The sequence below is a fragment of the Ammospiza nelsoni genome, chromosome 13, assembly GCF_027579445.1.
Source record: "Ammospiza nelsoni isolate bAmmNel1 chromosome 13, bAmmNel1.pri, whole genome shotgun sequence".
Taxonomy (NCBI): domain Eukaryota; kingdom Metazoa; phylum Chordata; class Aves; order Passeriformes; family Passerellidae; genus Ammospiza; species Ammospiza nelsoni.
The window spans coordinates 3,262,290-3,280,212 of record NC_080645.1 but is presented as its reverse complement, the minus strand read 5'-3'; the positions used below and the strand labels follow the sequence as shown (position 1 = coordinate 3,280,212).

The 17,923-nt window shown below is 42.5% G+C and overlaps 1 protein-coding gene across 4 annotated transcripts in view; it reads right to left on the bottom strand.

Moving 5' to 3' along the window:
• GARRE1 (granule associated Rac and RHOG effector 1) overlaps positions 1-17,923 on the bottom strand; it is a 58,977-nt gene that overhangs the window by 16,744 nt on the left and 24,310 nt on the right. For all 4 annotated transcript variants that reach the window (XR_009419355.1, XM_059481643.1, XM_059481642.1 and 1 more), the window contains exons 2-7: positions 11,954-13,278; positions 4,663-4,869; positions 2,228-2,368; positions 1,871-1,966; positions 1,585-1,746; positions 432-590 (exon numbers count right to left, since the gene is read on the bottom strand). Coding sequence is in view for 3 of the 4 variants with exons in the window: in XM_059481643.1 (XP_059337626.1) it covers positions 432-590; positions 1,585-1,746; positions 1,871-1,966; positions 2,228-2,368; positions 4,663-4,869; positions 11,954-12,442 (1,254 nt within the window). In the remaining variant the exon portion in view is untranslated. The remainder of the gene's footprint in view (positions 1-431; positions 591-1,584; positions 1,747-1,870; positions 1,967-2,227; positions 2,369-4,662; positions 4,870-11,953; positions 13,279-17,923) is intronic.

Below are 17,923 nucleotides of genomic sequence, written 5' to 3'. Positions count from 1 at the left end.
TATGCTGGGCAGGAAACTCAGCTTCCAGTCAAAGCAGAGAGGAAACCAAAAAATGGCAAATTTTGAAGCCAATTTGAGAGGGGGTAGATGTGTCTTTGGGTCTGTTTAGTTTGTTTTTTTTTTTTTTAACATGGTCATCTATAGATTTGAAAGCATTTCTATTTCTTTATGAAGCAGAAGTTTCATTTCTTGTGTTCTCTCTTGAAATGGAGACCAGGAAGCACCTGGTGCATTCTTCTGTTCCTGTCCAACAGGGACACCACCAACAGAGCCCCACTGTACAGGGACACATTTGCTCAGAAATCAAATTAACTGCAGCACTAAAAGCAGAGCAACACACTGCAAATTCATTCCTCAGCTCCCCAACACCAAGCTTCCCTTCAGGGTGTTTACACAACCTTTGTCTTCCTGAGGCCATGGGCATCACCTACCAGTCCAGCCTGGCCAAACAAGAGCTGCACAGCAGTTTTGCAGGCTCCTCTCCACGTGGAAGGGCAGACCTGGTTGAGCACCTCAGTGACAGGGGAGTCGTCCCGGGGCGTGAGTCCATTGTGGCACCCAGCTTCCTTGATCAGCTGCAGCATTGTGTGCTGCAAAGAGAACAAACACTCTGTGCTACCAGCACACCACTCACACATGGCACCAGCAAGGCTTCCAGATGCATTTCTCATTGTTCTACATCTTCCCAAACTGCTATCATGTCTGCAACCTCTTTGTATAACAGGAGAGTTTCACTGCAGAACAGAAATATGGAAGATTGTCTCTGCTCCTTGGAACACAACACTGCTCCAAAATCATAAACTGTATTTCTGCTCATATTCCTGCAAACCAGTTTAATCAAAACTACAAAAAGCACTGCAAAGACAACAGAAAAGCACCATTTTGAGCACTTATTATTTCTAATAAGAAATAATAGATTATTTCTTATTAGAGTATTTCTTAATATAACTTGCTATTTCAACTCTTTCAGGAGCAAGGAACTGGGTTTATCTAGAAAAAGTGAAAGTGCTGATTAAAATTGCCCAAATTACTTCTGAATAATTTTTCCATTTGTTTCTTTTCCATTTGTTTATTCTGAAAATACAATTAACATGTCCATAATTTAAAATTCTATTAAAAATTGATTCCAGTTTGTAGGATGACATCAAAAGGAGCTCTGTTACAAAGTAATTTTTTCAAGTACCTCCCTCAGTAGCAGGCTGGGCTGACTTGTGCACCTAAGCAGATGAAGGCTCTGATATGCATCACTGGCTGGGGAATCTGTAAGGGCTCACTCTCCTCTGTATTTCTTCATAGCTAACACATCTCTTTCCAAAAAGTTCCCAGAAGCTTCACTGCACCCTAGATCTCTATTCCTGTTATGCCTGTGCTTCTCTCATATTTGACCAAAATTGCTCAGATGGTCAAAATGTTATCACAAACAGGTGTAGCCCTACAATGTTATCAACATCCTGTTTCCACAGGAAGCCAGGCTGAAAAAAAGCACTTTTAAACACAGGTTTGGCATGGAACTTCCATTACTGTTGTTCTCTACATTTTAATGAATTCTACTCTTTATTTGTGTGGTTAATTAGGAGTTATTACCGTTTTCAGCTTCAGGTTTTCTGCTGCAGACTCATTGAAGGAGATTCCTTTCAGAAAATGGGATCCAATCTGCACAGGGACAGTGGGCAGCTCACACTGGATGGGCTGAGGTGGAGTTTGTCTCCTTCCTGTTTGCTGAGCTTCAGCCTCACTGCAGCAGCCCTGCAGGGCAGAACACATCCAACAGAAGAAATGAAGACATTAAAAAATCCTACCATGGGCCCAAATGTTTGTGTATTTTTCAAGGTGAGGAGGGATGAAAGAGAGCAGGTTTAGCAGATCCTACCTGCAGACTTGCTTCAATTGCTTTTGGGTTCAAGTGGAAGCCAGCCTTCATTGCATATTCACAGTGACCCAAGCTCTCCAGAGCCACCTTGTAGGCCTGCCATGGAACAGAAATTGAGACAGCACAGGTGTGTCAGCAAGGAAGGAAGCACAGCCACTGTGTTGGGTACAAGGATTTACCCCTCTCAGGTCTATGGCACACACACATTTATCATGCCACACTCCAAAGCTGCAGCTCCCAAACACCTGTGAGCTGCCTGTGTGCACAATTCTGCAGGAGCACACTCCTCCCCTATTGCACTCCTTGACCCACTGACTGCACCACATGCACATGAAAGCAGCAGACTTGAAAAACCACCTGCAAAGCACTGTCAATTTTCATGTTTAGCTCTTTGAGCTGATGTTCAGGGATGGCCACAGTCTGTGAGCAGAAAAGCTGCTGAACTTCAATTCCTGCCAAGCATCCATCACAGCCTCGTTCTCGCAGTCGAGACGTGGCCTGCAATGGAAAATAAAAACCCAGGGTGAGGAGGGTCAGCACTAAACCAGGTCAGGCTTAATTAAATTTCAGAAAAGAACAAAAAAACCACACAGACTTTAAAATCTTCTACAGGAGATGAGAAAGCACCTGGGGGAAAGGACCTGGAGGAGACTTTATTATAACTTATTCTCTTCTACTGCCACTGTGGAAGCAGAACTGAAGGAACCTGCACAGCACAGGGGTGCTGCAAGCACCTGGGCTCTGCATTGTTTCTGTTCTATTTCAGCTCCCTGCCAGGACCAGGATCCTGTTACACAGCCCACACCATGGGGACAGACTTGTGACTCCAACACAAACAGAAATATGTTAAATCATGTCTACAAACACTCCTGTGCTCACAGGATGACACATTTCATAAAGTTTGGGTGATTACTGTGGTGCAATTTGAGAAGTGCCACACAATGCTAAATCAGCTTAGCACAGCAAGAAAACAACTTTGCGTAGTATAATTTTAAAAAGAAAAAATAAGCCAAATATCTACTTCTAGCTGTAAAATCCTACATCACTGAGCAGGATAAAGCAGGTAGATGTGGGTTATTTTCCAGTCTAGGAAGGAGTCTTGCTCTAAAGCAGGATGTCCAAACTGAGGGCTTCTGGTACCACAGCCAATGGACAGACAGGGGCTCACCTGAGAGACAGAATTACTGCATTTCCCAAAGTCAACCTGAAGGAGCAAAACCAGTTCTGAGCTACTGACAAAGCATCACCTTAAACTTCACTCTGGAGCAGCAGTGTTATGCCAGAGAGGGTGATTTTATAGGAAAACAGTGGATTGCCTTCCACTCCAAAGGAAAAAATTGGCAAAGATTTCAGTATTTCACATTCCCCTATCAAAATTATTTATATTAGTCTATCTAATTATAAGAGAGAGATTTTATTTATTTAGAAACCACGTATGTTTCTTATGCCATCCTGATACCCTACACAAATACTCCAAATCATTCATTTCAGTCAATCGAAAATTGAGAAGTTTCTGCTAATGTTATTTTGGAACTATGGAGAATCTGTATTTTATCTCTCTCCTCCCCATGTATGTTTAATACAGGATTTAATTAGTACAATACTTGTACAAAACTATTTTGAAATATAGGTTTTGTATTTCTGAAAAACAGAAATAGGTGAAGTGGGATGCTCAAAAGGTAAAAAATAAAATTTAAGCCCTTGATTCTGTGAAGACAAATTTAATTTTAACCACAGTTTAAATAAATTTGATAGCAATTGCAGGGCATTTCTAGAAACTGTAGTCGTTTTAAGAAGCTAAGTACATGACACATAAAATTAATTACTTTTATGCCAAAGAAGTACAGCTGTACCAGGATTAGACCTGTTACAATTATCTGCAATACACCTAAAGCACTCCCAAATCCCCATTTTACCCAGTGAAACAAATTTATGCTGCAGTAAAAATCACAAATAATCCCTCTGCATCCATGTAATTCATTTGCTTTCCTGTACCTTGCAGATGTCAGTGATAAATGGAGACCTTGACAAGATTTCTGCTCAGGATGAGTAACAAACCATGTGGGCCAAATGAGACTGCACAAGCTCGTGCTCCAAGTGATCTGGATTTGGGGAAAACACACACTCTGTGTCTGAATCCATTCTATCTATCAGTCTCCAGGTTTCAGCAGTGCCAGGGACAGCAGAAAAGCTCATAAACCTGAATGTCTTTATAAAGTCCTGGTTTGGGCTGGCACAGCAAGGATTCCACAGTGTCAGGTGTTTGTGAAAGCACAGGTCCAGAGAGTGGCACATTTCAGTAACATGGTCACATACCAACAATGGATGGATCAAGCAACACCAAGCTTAGCATGAAGACAGAAGTGTTAAAAATTACCACAAAGATTTTAAAATAAAGAACAGAATTTGTGCTCAAAATTTGAGAGAAATAGACACTATCTGGACTATTTTTCATCAAGATTTTGCTTTGTTTTCACAAAGACTTGTTGAGGTTTTATTTTTAATTCCCTCTGTCTGCTCCATTTGATAATAACAAAAATCTGTTTGCATTGTGTGTGTGCTCCTTGTGCACAACCCTATCAGAAAGAAAACTTTACACAGGGCAAAGACAGTGCAGTCATCACGTGAGTAAAATTAGTAAAATGAGTTTTAGTGTCTGAAACCAACTGTGCCACATTCCCCCCTCCAAATGCAGCCTGGCTTTAAAATCAGGTATTTGTTCCTCTGTTAGGACACCCAGGCTGACTTTAGGTTTCCCTAAAACCCCTGTGCTTACAGCAAGCCCTCCATACCTCTGCTGCTCCTCTCCAGGATCTTATTGCATCTTCCAGCTCATTTGTGGGGCTGATATTTGAGGCTCCAGTCCCACTGATGTTCTTCCTCTCCTGAGCCACAGCCTCAGCAAAGCAGGAGTGAGCCACTGGCTGCACCTTCTGCAGAGCCTGCGACAGGAACTGGAAGTGGACCTGCATCACGGTCAAGAAACATCGCCCCAGAACCTGTGGGGACAAACAAACCACTTCAAGCACATGGAAGAGATCATGGAAGTTTCACTTCTTGCTTTTTGTTTGGTGTTTGGGGTAAGGAACTGCGCTAAACCCTGATTTTTTAAATTAAAATAATACTTCAGATCATATGGCATGATATTTAACCATTTACTTAAAGTAATAAGTGAGCATTCGTTTCTATGAATGAAGGGGACACCAGAATAACTCTGAGTCATTTTTAATTCTGTACTCAAGTTCTGACTACTTGAGGAATGAAAAGCTTGCTCAGTTACTTGGCAAAATCAGCACAAAAATGGGAATAGCATATTATCACAAGGACCAAGCCAACACCAAAACCCACCTGCACAAAGCCCTGGCTGAATTTCTGATAAAAACCCAAAACAGCAACAACAAAAAAAGAATTTCAAAGTGTTTCTTTTATGGAGCTCATCACACAAAGCCTTTAAAATGTGCATTTGACTTTGATTTATTAAAAAAGACTCTACTTGAATTCCATTTTAGGAATAATTCATAAAATACACAGATAATGTACAAAGCCATGCTGCCTTGGAGCCATTAAATCATCTGCCTTATTTTCAGCTACATTCTTCTGGAATAAAACTATTCAGACCCAATGTATGTTCCTGGCAGGACTCTGCAGTCACAGCACCAGTTATTTGCATTTACTATCTCCTTCAGCAGAACCGGTGGTGGCAATGCTTTTTTCCACTGCATCCAGACTCCTTTTGACATTCCATTCTGGTTCCATCACTTCCCTTCTTTGTACAAGGCATAAAATTAAACATTTTTGGTACTTTGACTGACCTCTGAAAGGGGAGCTTGCCTTATTAAAGAAAACAGTCAGCAAATGATAAAATAAAGAAAACTCCAACTTTCCTGGGTATGAGATTAGAAAGATTTATAAGAAAAGTGCAGGAAGAGGCAATTGGTGATGTGAATTATTTCTGTGTAGGAAGAATGCAATTCTCAGGGGAAGATGAAACTAGCACTCATTAGGAATTTCAAGCTGATTAAATTTCAAAGAATATTTAAGGTACAAAGGTTGAAGCTTCCCCAGCCTGGGAATAATGATCAAAATAAATAAATTATTTAGGTTTTAAGTGGCAGCACGCAACATTCCTACTTATAACTTACAATGTTAAACAGTGGAGATAACTAAGAACATCTGCTTTACTGAACTTTTATTTTGTTTGAAAAAAATCCATTCCAGCTTTCCTCCAGAATGGGTAAGGGTGGTTTAAAATGCTTCACTATCAAAGCGGTGGAGGAGATTTTTGGAAAAAAATCAATTTCAACTTTCCTCCAAAATGGGTAAGGGTGGTTTAAATTGCTTCATTATCAAAGTGCTGGAGGAGTTTTTTTGAAAAAAATCAATTTCAGCCTTCCTCCAAAATGGGTAAGGGTGGTTTAAAATGCTTCACTACCAAAGTGGTGGAGGAGTTTTGCACTGTTAAACATTCCCTTTGGATGGATAGGAGATCCAAATTCATTTTAAAGCTGTAAAGAGCTCACTGGGTCAGATTTTCCACCAAAGAGCCCCAACTTTGCCTTACCCATCCCTCCCCACCAGGGCTGGGCACTGACCCCTGTGGGAGCAGACAGGGAACCTCTGCACACCCTGACCAGCATCAGCACATGGATGCAGCTCTCCACTGCTACAAACACCAGCAGGGCTTTTTCAAGTTTATTTGCCCCACTTTCCATGCAGGAGTGTGTGACTGTCCTCCTTCAGAGCAGAACAAACACAAACCCTCCAAACTGTGCAGGAATCCAAGCTGAACTGGAATCACCTCAGGTGTCACCCACTGAGATTCCCTGGAGTGGTGATGTTCCCTTCATTCCTTAGATTCATTTCTATTCCATCATGAACTCTTCAGCTTCCAAACGTTTTGTCCCACAGGGCTCAGCTCCAGCACCTTCACTTCCCTGGCCTGAGTCAGGCAGGACAGCTTTGGCCAGCTTTTGTCCCAGCACAGCCTCACCTGCAGCAATCTCTCTCCTCCTGCAGCTGCAAGCAATGGGATGTTTGGCTCCCCACCAATGGGAGCACCAGAGATGAGGGGTCAATGTTGCTCTGTCCCACTTTATTCTCCTAATGGGGACACACAGTCAACTTTGGAATATTGCACTGGACAAAGTGCACACAAAATTGCCACTTTTATTGCAAGCAGGGATGCCATACAAACTGCCGGGCAAGAAAATCTTGTCCAACAGATTCCTTACAAGAGAACACCACCAGTAATAAAGCAGCAAATAGCAGGTGTCAGTCCCCCACACTTGATACAAACACTGGCTTGCAGTTCTCCAAGTGCCATTTTATGCAGTAAAATTTTCTTCTTTTTTCCCCTTTTTTTGGCTATTTCCTTAAACAAGAATTCTCAAAAAGTCAAACACTACAACAGAATTATTCAGTGGTTTCCCCTGAGTGCCCTTGGTGGCACAGCCTGGCTGCCACTGAACTGGTGTGCCCCTTTATGAGCCAACAACCTTCCTGTACATTGCCAGAAGTGGGCAGAATATTATTCATTATTATTTCTACAGAATATTATTCATTTTTACAGAATATTATTCATTTCCACTACCCAGCAGTTCCAAGGAGGGATCTCATGAACAGAACACCTCCAAGGGAAGGCTCAGTCCTGCCCATGGGCTGGAATCACCTGCAGGCTGAACAGGATTCCAGCAGAAGCTGCAAGGCTTGGGAAACCCAACAGACTCATTTCTCCCAGCAGTGACCCTGAAATCCACTCATGATAATCTGATCTTGACAGCTACTGAAGTGGCCACTATAATTTAGCAGAAAAACAATTAAGTGTGAAACATTTTAAAAATAAAAAGCAGCAATTAAAATGTAAGACAAGATATTTTTTTGCTACCAACAGTTCCTCAACACAAAGGAGTCTGGAGCCAATCCCTGAAAATCCCAGGAAAGAATAATTTTAAAAAATAGTTAAATTTAGCTTTACAATGTTTGCTAAGGAAACATTGTAAAATATCTGAGTAAATATTAAATATTACATTTAATATTTACTCAGCTATTTTTGTCTCACAAGATTCTTGTTCAAAAAAATCTTAGGTTATTTTATACACATAAAAGTCAAAAATTAACTGAATTTAATACAAAACAGAGCAGCCAAGGATATACCAGGTTCCCATCCATGCTTCCCTTTTGTACAGTAAGGCAATGGGGACATTCCTCTCATTACTGCCACTTCTAAGACAATACACAAGCCCTGGGTAACTAAAAGTAATTCTTCACATTTTGCAGCACTGAGGCTTCTGCAAAACTTCATAAGAGATGGAGAAATACACTTACTTTTACCAGTTTTGCTCCTCCCTATGAATTTGCTTTAATGCTTTTATTAAAATAGAGAGTCACTGCATTCCCCCAGCTGACAAACAGATATGGAAAACACTCTCTCATTTACCCTGATTTCCAAGCTGTTCCTCACCCAAGGCACAGAATACACAAGAACTCAAAGGTGTTTGAAAGGAGAAGAGAAAAAGAAGAAAATAAAAACCAGCATTTGCATTTCTGAAATGAAGAAACCTTGGGAAACTCCATCTGCCACCACACTTTGATCAAGAGGAGTCACCTCCTCACACAGCCTGGCAGGCAGTTCTGAACTAGCAAGCTTTGTTCTAAGTAACAACAAATAAATAAATTAAAAACCTCATCCTGTGGTGCTATAGTCCAGGGTGCACAACAGCTTCCAGTCCAAATTCAAGTCAGTTTTGTTCACCCAAACTAAAGTTCTCTTCATATTGCCCTCCCTGGGGCAGAGCCCATCACAGCAGATAAAACACCTGAGGAAAGCCACAGCTCTGCCTGATTCCTAAAGCCAAACCTACTCTGCTTGCACTTCTCATTCCTCCCAAAAACTGCAGCCTGTGTTAAGCCAGGTTTAGGAAAACTGCATTTTCCTTAGCTGGGCTCACACACAGAAAGCCTCATTGTCAGGTGCTTCTCATGAATTTGGGGTTGTGCCCCAGTGCACCCTGAATTACAGAGGGAGCACCTCTGCTGCCCCTGTTCCTGTGACACCCTCCCTAAACCAGAGCCCCTGCAGGGCCTTGCTGAGGCTCTGCTGCCCCTCAGGGCTTTCACCACCTCCCAGTTCTCTCTCAGAGCTGTGAATTCTTTCAGTCACCCATAGGGAAGCTGACAAAGCAACTTCAGATACACCTGTACTCCGCTCCTGGTATTTTCCAGGGAACAATTCCACTGCCTCCCACTCTTCCCCCATCACTTCCCTGCTCAGTAAACTCTGATGAAGTCAGGCAAGCCCTTTATGTTTTTCTGCTTACATTGTGAGTTTTTTAATCCTGCTGGCAGTTTTATGAAATGTTAACTTCTCTATCCACCAGGGGGAAAAAAAGCAAACCACTTTTAAAATTGAAATTTCAGCATCAACAGCTGAGTTTTCAAATCCCAGAAAAGCTCAGTGGGAGAGGATCTCACCAGGTCACCCTTCTGTCCCTAGCAAGGAGAAATTTCACCTGGGTCAGTTTTGCCAGAGGCAGGTTTAACCTGTTCTGTCAGCCCTGCTCCCTACCCTTTGTAGCAATCCACATCAGTGCTCCACTAACATCACAAAGGGTTTCCACAGCATCTAATGGGAATCTTTCCCTCTGAAATTTAAGTTTCTTGCTCCACTTACATGGACATGAAGAACAGACACTGACAAGTTCTGGCAGCTTCTCACATACCTGAGCAATTTTGATTTTCCTTCTCAGCCTCTCTTTTGCAGAGTCCATCTTTTCAATCTGTCCTTATTTCCTGCATGTCTGATAACTCTTGCTCCACTCCTCTGGCTCCCTGTTTCTCCAGCAATGCAGTACACCTGCACTGCTCTGTTTGAGGCCATAATAACCAGTGAAGAGTTCAGCTCATGGCTCTTGCAGGTTAGAGTGTGTTAAATACATGGTAAATGTCACTTTGCACAACAGCAGCAGTGATTTATTATTTCCAAGTGCACAACACTGACTCTTCCCCAACACATGACTCCCACGAGCCCTGGGACTGCTCTCCAGACCTGCTGCCCACTGGGCTCCACTCCTGAGGCTGAAAATGTCCATTTAAATATTGCAACATTCATCTTTCCCCTCTGAATTCCATCCCAACTGCAAAACTCACTTGGCCAAGATTATTTTTAGTTCAGCAGGTCTCCCAGCACACTTGTATCCTGTGCTTTCAAATCACCTACAAGCAAACACATTCCTGTACTGACCTCTGCCAAGGTCCATTCCAGCAGTGAGCAGCTGCTGCTCCCTGGGCACAGCCACCCAATTCTGTGCTGCAGCATTCACCCACCCACAGTCCTGAGGGACCCACAGAACACCCACAGGAGTCTCTGTCAAACCCCTACACTCTGCTGCTGCTTAAGCCAAAGCAGAACACAACACTGATCTCATTATACAGAAGTGCCCATAAATCTCACATTTTGACTTTTTTCAAAGCCACATGTAAGATGCAGTTTTAATTAAGAAAAGACAGCAGAAGTGTGATGAGAAGTGCTGGGGCAGCCCCAGAGGTGCAGCAGAAGGCCCAGGAGCAGCTGCTCTGCTCACCAGGGAGCTCTGGGCAGGGAGGGAGCACTGCAGGGCAGAGCCCAGAACAGGGCTTAGAACTGGCTAGGTAAAGCTGGGACCAAAGGAAGATTCTCTGCCTTTAGGCTGGCAGGATGGCACCCACCTGGCACAAACACGGCTCTGCTCCTCAGCTCCCTGCTGAGCAAACCCTCCCTGGGCACAGCCAGCAGCACCTCTGCCTGCCCATGTGGCAAAAGCAGCTCTGCTGAGGCTCCAACACTGGGAAGGACAGCGTGTCCAAGCCCACAAAAACCCCCAGAAGACACCTAGTGCTTCATATGTTTTTGCTTTTTTTAATTCAGAAAGTCTTTCAGCACATCTATTATGAAGATCCATTAATTACATAAACTCGCTCTTTTTTGTATACATTGCTATAGCTTTAAAGAGTGATATTATGGAATTGTCTTTAAAAATACCAACCTACAGAAGACATTTATAGCACATATATATCTTACTCCATTTTACACCAAGCATCCAACACTGAGAACTGTAGTATACAACTGCAGGCAGAGCTGACTGACAAACTGCACCCTCCCTAAGGACTCCATCTGAAGTGATGGAGAAGCTAGAGAAAGCAGATAATGCCTGACAGGCACAAACATTCACTCTGACAAAGCCACCTGAAACCTGAATCAAAACCAAGAGAACTTAAAGTAGGTTCTCCATTCAGGATGCAGTTCTGAAGGAATAACTCTGCAGATTGCTGCAAAGTGAAGAAATATGTCAAAACACAAGGAGCTGCTTAAAACTGCAGGGATTTATCTGTGACTATCACTTGGCACTGCCTGCTAGGCAACACATTTAGTGGAGGAGAAATATCCAGACTTTCCCAGGCAGGCATAGCAGGAAGCTGGGGATCCTCTCTGAATCTGACTCTTGGGTGCTCACTGCCAGCATAGGAACATTGCAGCAAAGTCATGACAAATTTTACAGCACTGGTATCTCACACAGTGTGTTATTTTCCTCTCACAACAGTTCAAAAATATAAAAATATTCTAAAGAGTGATAAAATCACTCTTTAGTCAACGAATATATAGTTTTACTGAAACACTGATGACAACATGCTACTCCCATGTGCTCAGGTTTCTCCTTGGTATTATCCACTCTGAGGGAAGTGTAGGCTGATTCAGAATAGGATGGCATAACAGTTTTAGAAACATTGGCTAACATAAACTAGAAAATGGTTTAAAACTTTTGTCTAGTTGGTTCTTCTACAGAAACACCTATTAAATACCTAATTAACATAGATGGAGGTCAGATCTCATAAATGACTTGGTACTTTATCAGTATGTAAGAAATTAAGAGTTTCTTTTCCCACCAGCATCATCCATATGTGATGCTGATGGGAAAAGAAACTCTTTTCCCACAAACAGACAGCAAGGTGGAGAAAAGTTTTGGTGTAGAAGGGATTTTGAAGAGAAATCCACTTAAGAAGGCACGATACAAATTCACATGCCAAACAGTATCCTCCCAGGTAACCTACCTCAATGTCTTGTAGGCTGAACTCTTTTTGATCTTTGAAGTTTGCAGCTCCTGCACTCAGCTCCATCAGCATTTTTGCTATTTCTGGTTTTATTGCTGCTGTGAGTCGACTGGCCGCTTCCATGACATGTTCCTGCACGTCTTTCAGTTGCATAGCTGCCTTGGAGTAGTGCGAGTTCCTGAACACGCCGCTGAAAAGGTCCGTGAGGAAAGTGCTCGTTCGGCAGAAGACGTTGAGCGCATCCAGGTACTTGGAGATTCCCTGCTGGATGTCAGCGATGGGAGTGGTGTGGGAGGCGGGGTGGGAGCAGCCGCCAGCAGCAGCTGGGGACACCAGGGGGGTGCTGGGGGACGCCAGCGGGGCGCTCAGGGTCCTGCCCAGCTCGGGCATTTGGTACTGCTGGTGTTGCTGCACCTTCTGCTTGGACCCGCCAAGCAAGAAGCGCCGCTTGTAGTCCATTTTGCTTTCTTGTGCACTGCAGCAATACATAAGTGAGTGCTTGTCCAGAGAGTTCTCCAATTAACAATCACTTGTCAGATTCCTTCCTCGGGATCTATGTACAGTAACAGCGCAGGACTGTGTACATAGGTTTCACAAAAGGCATTTCAGAAAGGCAAGCGTCTGTGTAATCTGTATCAGCACTGGGAATGGCAGCACATCTGCTGACTCCGTGGTTTCAATGCTGGGTGCAGCCCTGCTGCAGTTAGAAACTGTACTCAAAAAGCAAAGCCCAAGTGTCTCAGTACTGCTCTGTCCCCTGTGTGGTATCCCCTCTGCAGGCAGAAAAGCCAACTGGAGCAGAGAAGTGATCACCTACAAGTTCTTCAGGGCAGCAACATTGTCCCTTGCTGCTGCATCTACAAAAGTTAATTTTGTCAATGCCAGTAATAGTTTTAGAAGCAATACCTTAATACAATTCTCCCATTAGTAGCATCAGGAAAAGTGGAGCAAACCACCGATCAACAGCGATTATAAAAACAGTGCAGAGGCTCTTTCCTTGAAAAAGCAAATCCTTATGTCAGCAGATCAAATATCTTCAAATGTCTTGACAGATCCAGTCTGCCAACTCAGTTTACTTGTAGTGTCTCTTCTTAATATTGGAGGGGGGGGGGGAAATCTGGACTGTTTACAGAAGACTTTGCAAGTATAAGCTATTAAAAACTAGAGTGTTTGTTATTGCAAGCCTTCCTCCCCTTTCCCTGTGTGTTGAGGTAGTTGTTTCCGTTGTAACTTTAACAAGTGGTGCTTCCAGACTGCGTTTGCCCTCAATTGCAGACTCAGAACAAAAATGCACAAATGTATTTGTAAGGCCTCTAGGTCATTTCCTGTGAAGGGAAAAAAAAAAAAAGGTTATACATCAGAGGTTTGCAAGTTTAACTCCTGCAGTGTCCCAGTTCACATTTCTGGGCACACACTGGCAGCAACACCCAAGATCCAAAGGGGGAGAGCTGCACTAAGTTTAAAAGGCTGTGAGAAGCCAGAGTCATCCTGTGGCTAAACTCAACACTGGGATATTTTCTTGTTAATTCTTCCATTGTAGGCTGTCAAACTTAACAGTCTGCTTAATCCCCAGTGCAAGTCCTGCACAGTTAAGAACAGCAAAAGGTTATTACTGCAGAGCTCAAGGGGAGTTAATCACATTTTCTAATCTCATTCTTTAAAAATAATTTTAAAATGAAATAAATTAAAACTTTTTTTCATTCACCATAATTTATTGCAGAACTTCCCGTTTATTCTAATAGTTTACTAAGTCAACAGATACAGGTTCCTAGTTTTTTATTTCGTACAACAACAGACCAATCTGCCTGAGATTAGCAGGCAGATTAATGCTACCTGAGATTAGCTGAGAAATACCACATTCATGTCCCATTCCAGTGTGATGGGCAGGCAGCACCTCTCATTCACAAGGTGGTACACGAGGCACAACTGCCTAAGAACCTGACTGCTCTAAAGAGCACTCAGCACAGTCAAAGTGGGGAGGAAACACAACTTCTGTACTGCCCTGCTCCTGCTGGCACAGCCTGGTGCAGCTGGAGAGCCAAGGGCTCCTCAGGGCGCCTGCAGAAGGTGAGCAGAGCCTGGGCAGCGGGACAGGGATGAGATGGAGCACGAGGTGTTCAATAGCAGACACTCACACAGTGCCAGGGCACATCAGAAGGATCCAACTCTGCCATCAGTCTGCCCAGTCCTAGCTCCAGTCACACTTCAGGCCACTCTCTCCCTCTCCCACACACCCCACCTGATTCTATCAAACAAGGACATCCTTCTCCTTACTGCAGCAATTGCAATGTCCCAGGCACTTGGAAGAATAATCCAGGAACCCTTTCATAAAACAACAACATGTTCATTTAGCTATTATATTTGAGCAATGAAATCTGTAGTAATATTGTCAGAATGGTTGGGGAAGAATTTCTTATTTCCATCTGTCTGAACACACACAATATTCATTCATTCATTCATTCATTCATTCCCATTTTGGCACATCTGTAGGATACAAGCATCCCACAGATAAAGAAGGCAAAACACAGCAGGACAAAACATCCAGACCTGGCCAGTTTCACTCCCAATAAAACAGGATACAAGTTTTTTAGGAAATCATTGCTGCAGATGGTTCTATTTCAGAGATCTAGAGCAAATATTCTTTCTTACTGACACTTTTGAAAACCTAAAACTCAAAGAAACTCCCATATTCACTTCAGTATCCTTAAAGTACTCCAAGCTGACTACTTACCTCCCTAACTACTTCTCCCAATATTCACACTGAATGTGTCAAAATGCAAGAAACTCATTAAAACCATAATTTTCTAAGATGTCTTGATATCACATGCAGAGCTGAAAGAAATTTTCTCCTTGTTTGACAAGTTATGGAGGCTTACAGTGGAGAGCATGATTAAATTGGTTTCCTTGATTGCACACAAATGTAGAAGGAATAAGAGAGTTGGTTAATTTAAATGCAACATGTAAGTAAATTAATGATTGTTTTTCCTAAGTAGACGTGAAATTTCTCATTGCAGAGGAACTTAAGAAATGATCATGAAAGAAAAAGCTAAGAAGGAAGGGTTTTCAAGCTCCAGGGTATTGATTTAGATGAGATTATCAGAGATGCACCTCAGCTCAGTGATTACACACAGAGCCTTTCAGGATCAAACACACTGAACTCATCATTTGGAATGGTCAGATATTTAGCCATCACATAAACCTGCTGCATCCTTTTAAAAGAACATAAATGCAGTGAATAGGGAAAAAAATGGTGGCTTCATATTTTCTACAGCTATAAACAAAAATGACAAACCATTGTGTTTTACTTCTAGTTTGTAGTCAAACTTGCAGGTACTTACTCAATTCTTCAGCTTCAAAATCCCTTGTAATAAAACCTACACAGAATCTTAAAGAGGACAGCTTGTCTCTTCAGCTGATATTTATTCAGAGAGAGGAAAGCTGCACGCCTCTACACCAGACATGTGTCTGAAAGCCACGTCTGAAACTCTGTAATGAGCTCTCTGACATGCTACATACAAACCAAACATTCCTCCTTTTGCATCTTCCCCTGAAAAAGTGAAGCACAGAGGGTTCCCACGCTCTGCCTTCCCTTCCCCACTGCTCTGGGTGTGTGCCCTAAATGTGAGGGCTCCACTCTGAACTGCAGGGACTTCAGCCCCATCTACCTCTGCCACCTTAGGGGGGAAAGTAACCAAGGGTTTCCTTCTAGTGATACAGCAACAGCATGTTATCACCCAAAATATAACATTAAGCTTGTACTTCATTTTGTGGAAAACAGAAATACTCACAGAAACCAAGTGAAGGAATTACCAAGAAAGTTACCATACCACGCCAAAAGGTATTTTAGTCCTTCCTTTATGTAACCAAAACCAAACAGTGCTGTTCAGGTACTATCAAACAGTAATATATAATTATAATGTAATATAATATATAATATATAATATATAATATATAATATATAATATATAATATATAATATATAATATATAATATATAATATATATAACATATATAATATATATAACATATAAAATATATATAACATAAAATACATAATATATACCTAGCTCCACTACCTTGCTTGGCAAAACACCACTGGAAAAGCCCAACATGCTGTTTGCATTCTCACTTCATTCCAAATTTAAGGAACTGCTATGAGTTTGGAATGTTTGAACTCCCAGAGAATCAGCTGCACAAGCTCCTCTAAAAATGGCCCCATTTGCATAGAGGAAAAAGAAATTGCAGGAAAATGAATGCAAATGCAAATCTACTCACTAATTTTTTTAAATGTAGCATCCAAATATTTTTGCTTGGGTACTTCCCAGGAAAATGCTTTTTCCTAACTTCACCAGTCACAAGAGATTTGAATACACAGGGAGGACTTTCAGACAAGTGGAATTTGGTACCCCTCAGTTTGTTTTGGACCAGCATGAGGAGTCCAATCCCCCATCTGTCCTGTTTGGGATTACCCTGCTATAAAAGAAGGCAACTTTTTCCCTGAATCAACACAAGAAACTGAGTAGAGGAAGCAATGCTTTAAAAAAAGTTCTGACCTCAACTTTAAAAACTGGCAAAAGTTTGCCTTCAGTTGGTGTTCTTTATGGATTCTGTTGTCCTTCCAGAGAAAAAGCGATAAAACACAGAAGAGTAAATTAGTCCAAAACACCTGAGCCAACTTTTTGGATATAACTTTTCATGCTATTTCATGCTGGTTTTAATTAGCTTGAGATACAGACTCCAAATCTCAGGATGAACTCACCACCGCACCCACCATTTACGTTAAACAAACTAAATCTAATTAATGTTCAAATAAAGCTAACTCCAGAAGAGACAAGCCAGAGCAGCCAGATTGCTTACCCAGGAACAGCCTGAACAAACAAACCCACGGTGAGGCCAAAAGGCCAGGAAGCTGCCAGAGCCAAGGGCCTCCTGTCAAAAACACACAGAAGTCTCCCTGACATTTAGAGATACAAATGTGGTGCAGATCCAAAAGTCACTCCACAATGAAAGATGCCATTCCACCCTCCCAGTTCCTGCCACCAAGGTTCACATCCCACCCATCACTGGCCAGGCCACCCCATGCCCAAAGGTGAACACCTAAACCAAAGATATTCCATGTGGTCCTCAACACCTGCCCAGCCAGCTGGGAGCAGGAGAGCAAGGGAAACCTGCACAGCACGTCCTGAGGAGTGCTCAGTGTCCCTGTGTCCCTCTGTCCCCAGCACAGCTGGCTCAGGGCTGGAAGGGGGACCAGGGAACAACAATTTGTGTGTGGGCACCCAGCTGCAAAGAGCCTGGAGGGGAAAGCACGGCTGGGAAGGACATGAGTGACCATGTTCACAGGATGAGGGAAGAGATGAGGATCTGCCTCCATCCTTCAGAACGCTGATTTATTATTTTATTGTATATATTATATTAAAGCTATACTGAAAGAATAGAAGAAAGGATTTCATCAGAAGGCTGGCTAAGAATAGAAAGAGAGAGAAAGGAGAGGGAAGGAGAGGGGAGGAGGGAAGGGAAGGGAAGGGAAGGAAGGGAAGGGAAGGGAAGGGAAGGGAAGGGAAGGGAAGAGAAGAGAAGAGAAGAGAAGAGAAGAGAAGAGAAGAGAAGAGAAGAGAAGAGAAGAGAAGAGAAGAGAAGAGAAGAGAAGAGAAGAGAAGAGAAGAGAAGAGAAGAGAAGAGAAGAGAAGAGAAGAGAAGAGAAGAGAAGAGAAGAGAAGAGAAGAGAAGAGAAGAGAAGAGAAGAGAAGAGAAGAGAAGAGAAGAGAAGAGAAGAGAAGAGAAGAGAAGAGAAGAGAAGAGAAGAGAAGAGAAGAGAAGAGAAGAGAAGAGAAGAGAAGAGAAGAGAAGAGAAGAGAAGAGAAGAGAAGAGAAGAGAAGAGAAGAGAAGAGAAGAGAAGAGAAGAGAAGAGAAGAGAAGAGAAGAGAGAGAAGAGAAGAGAAGAGAAGAGAAGAGAAGAGAAGAGAAGA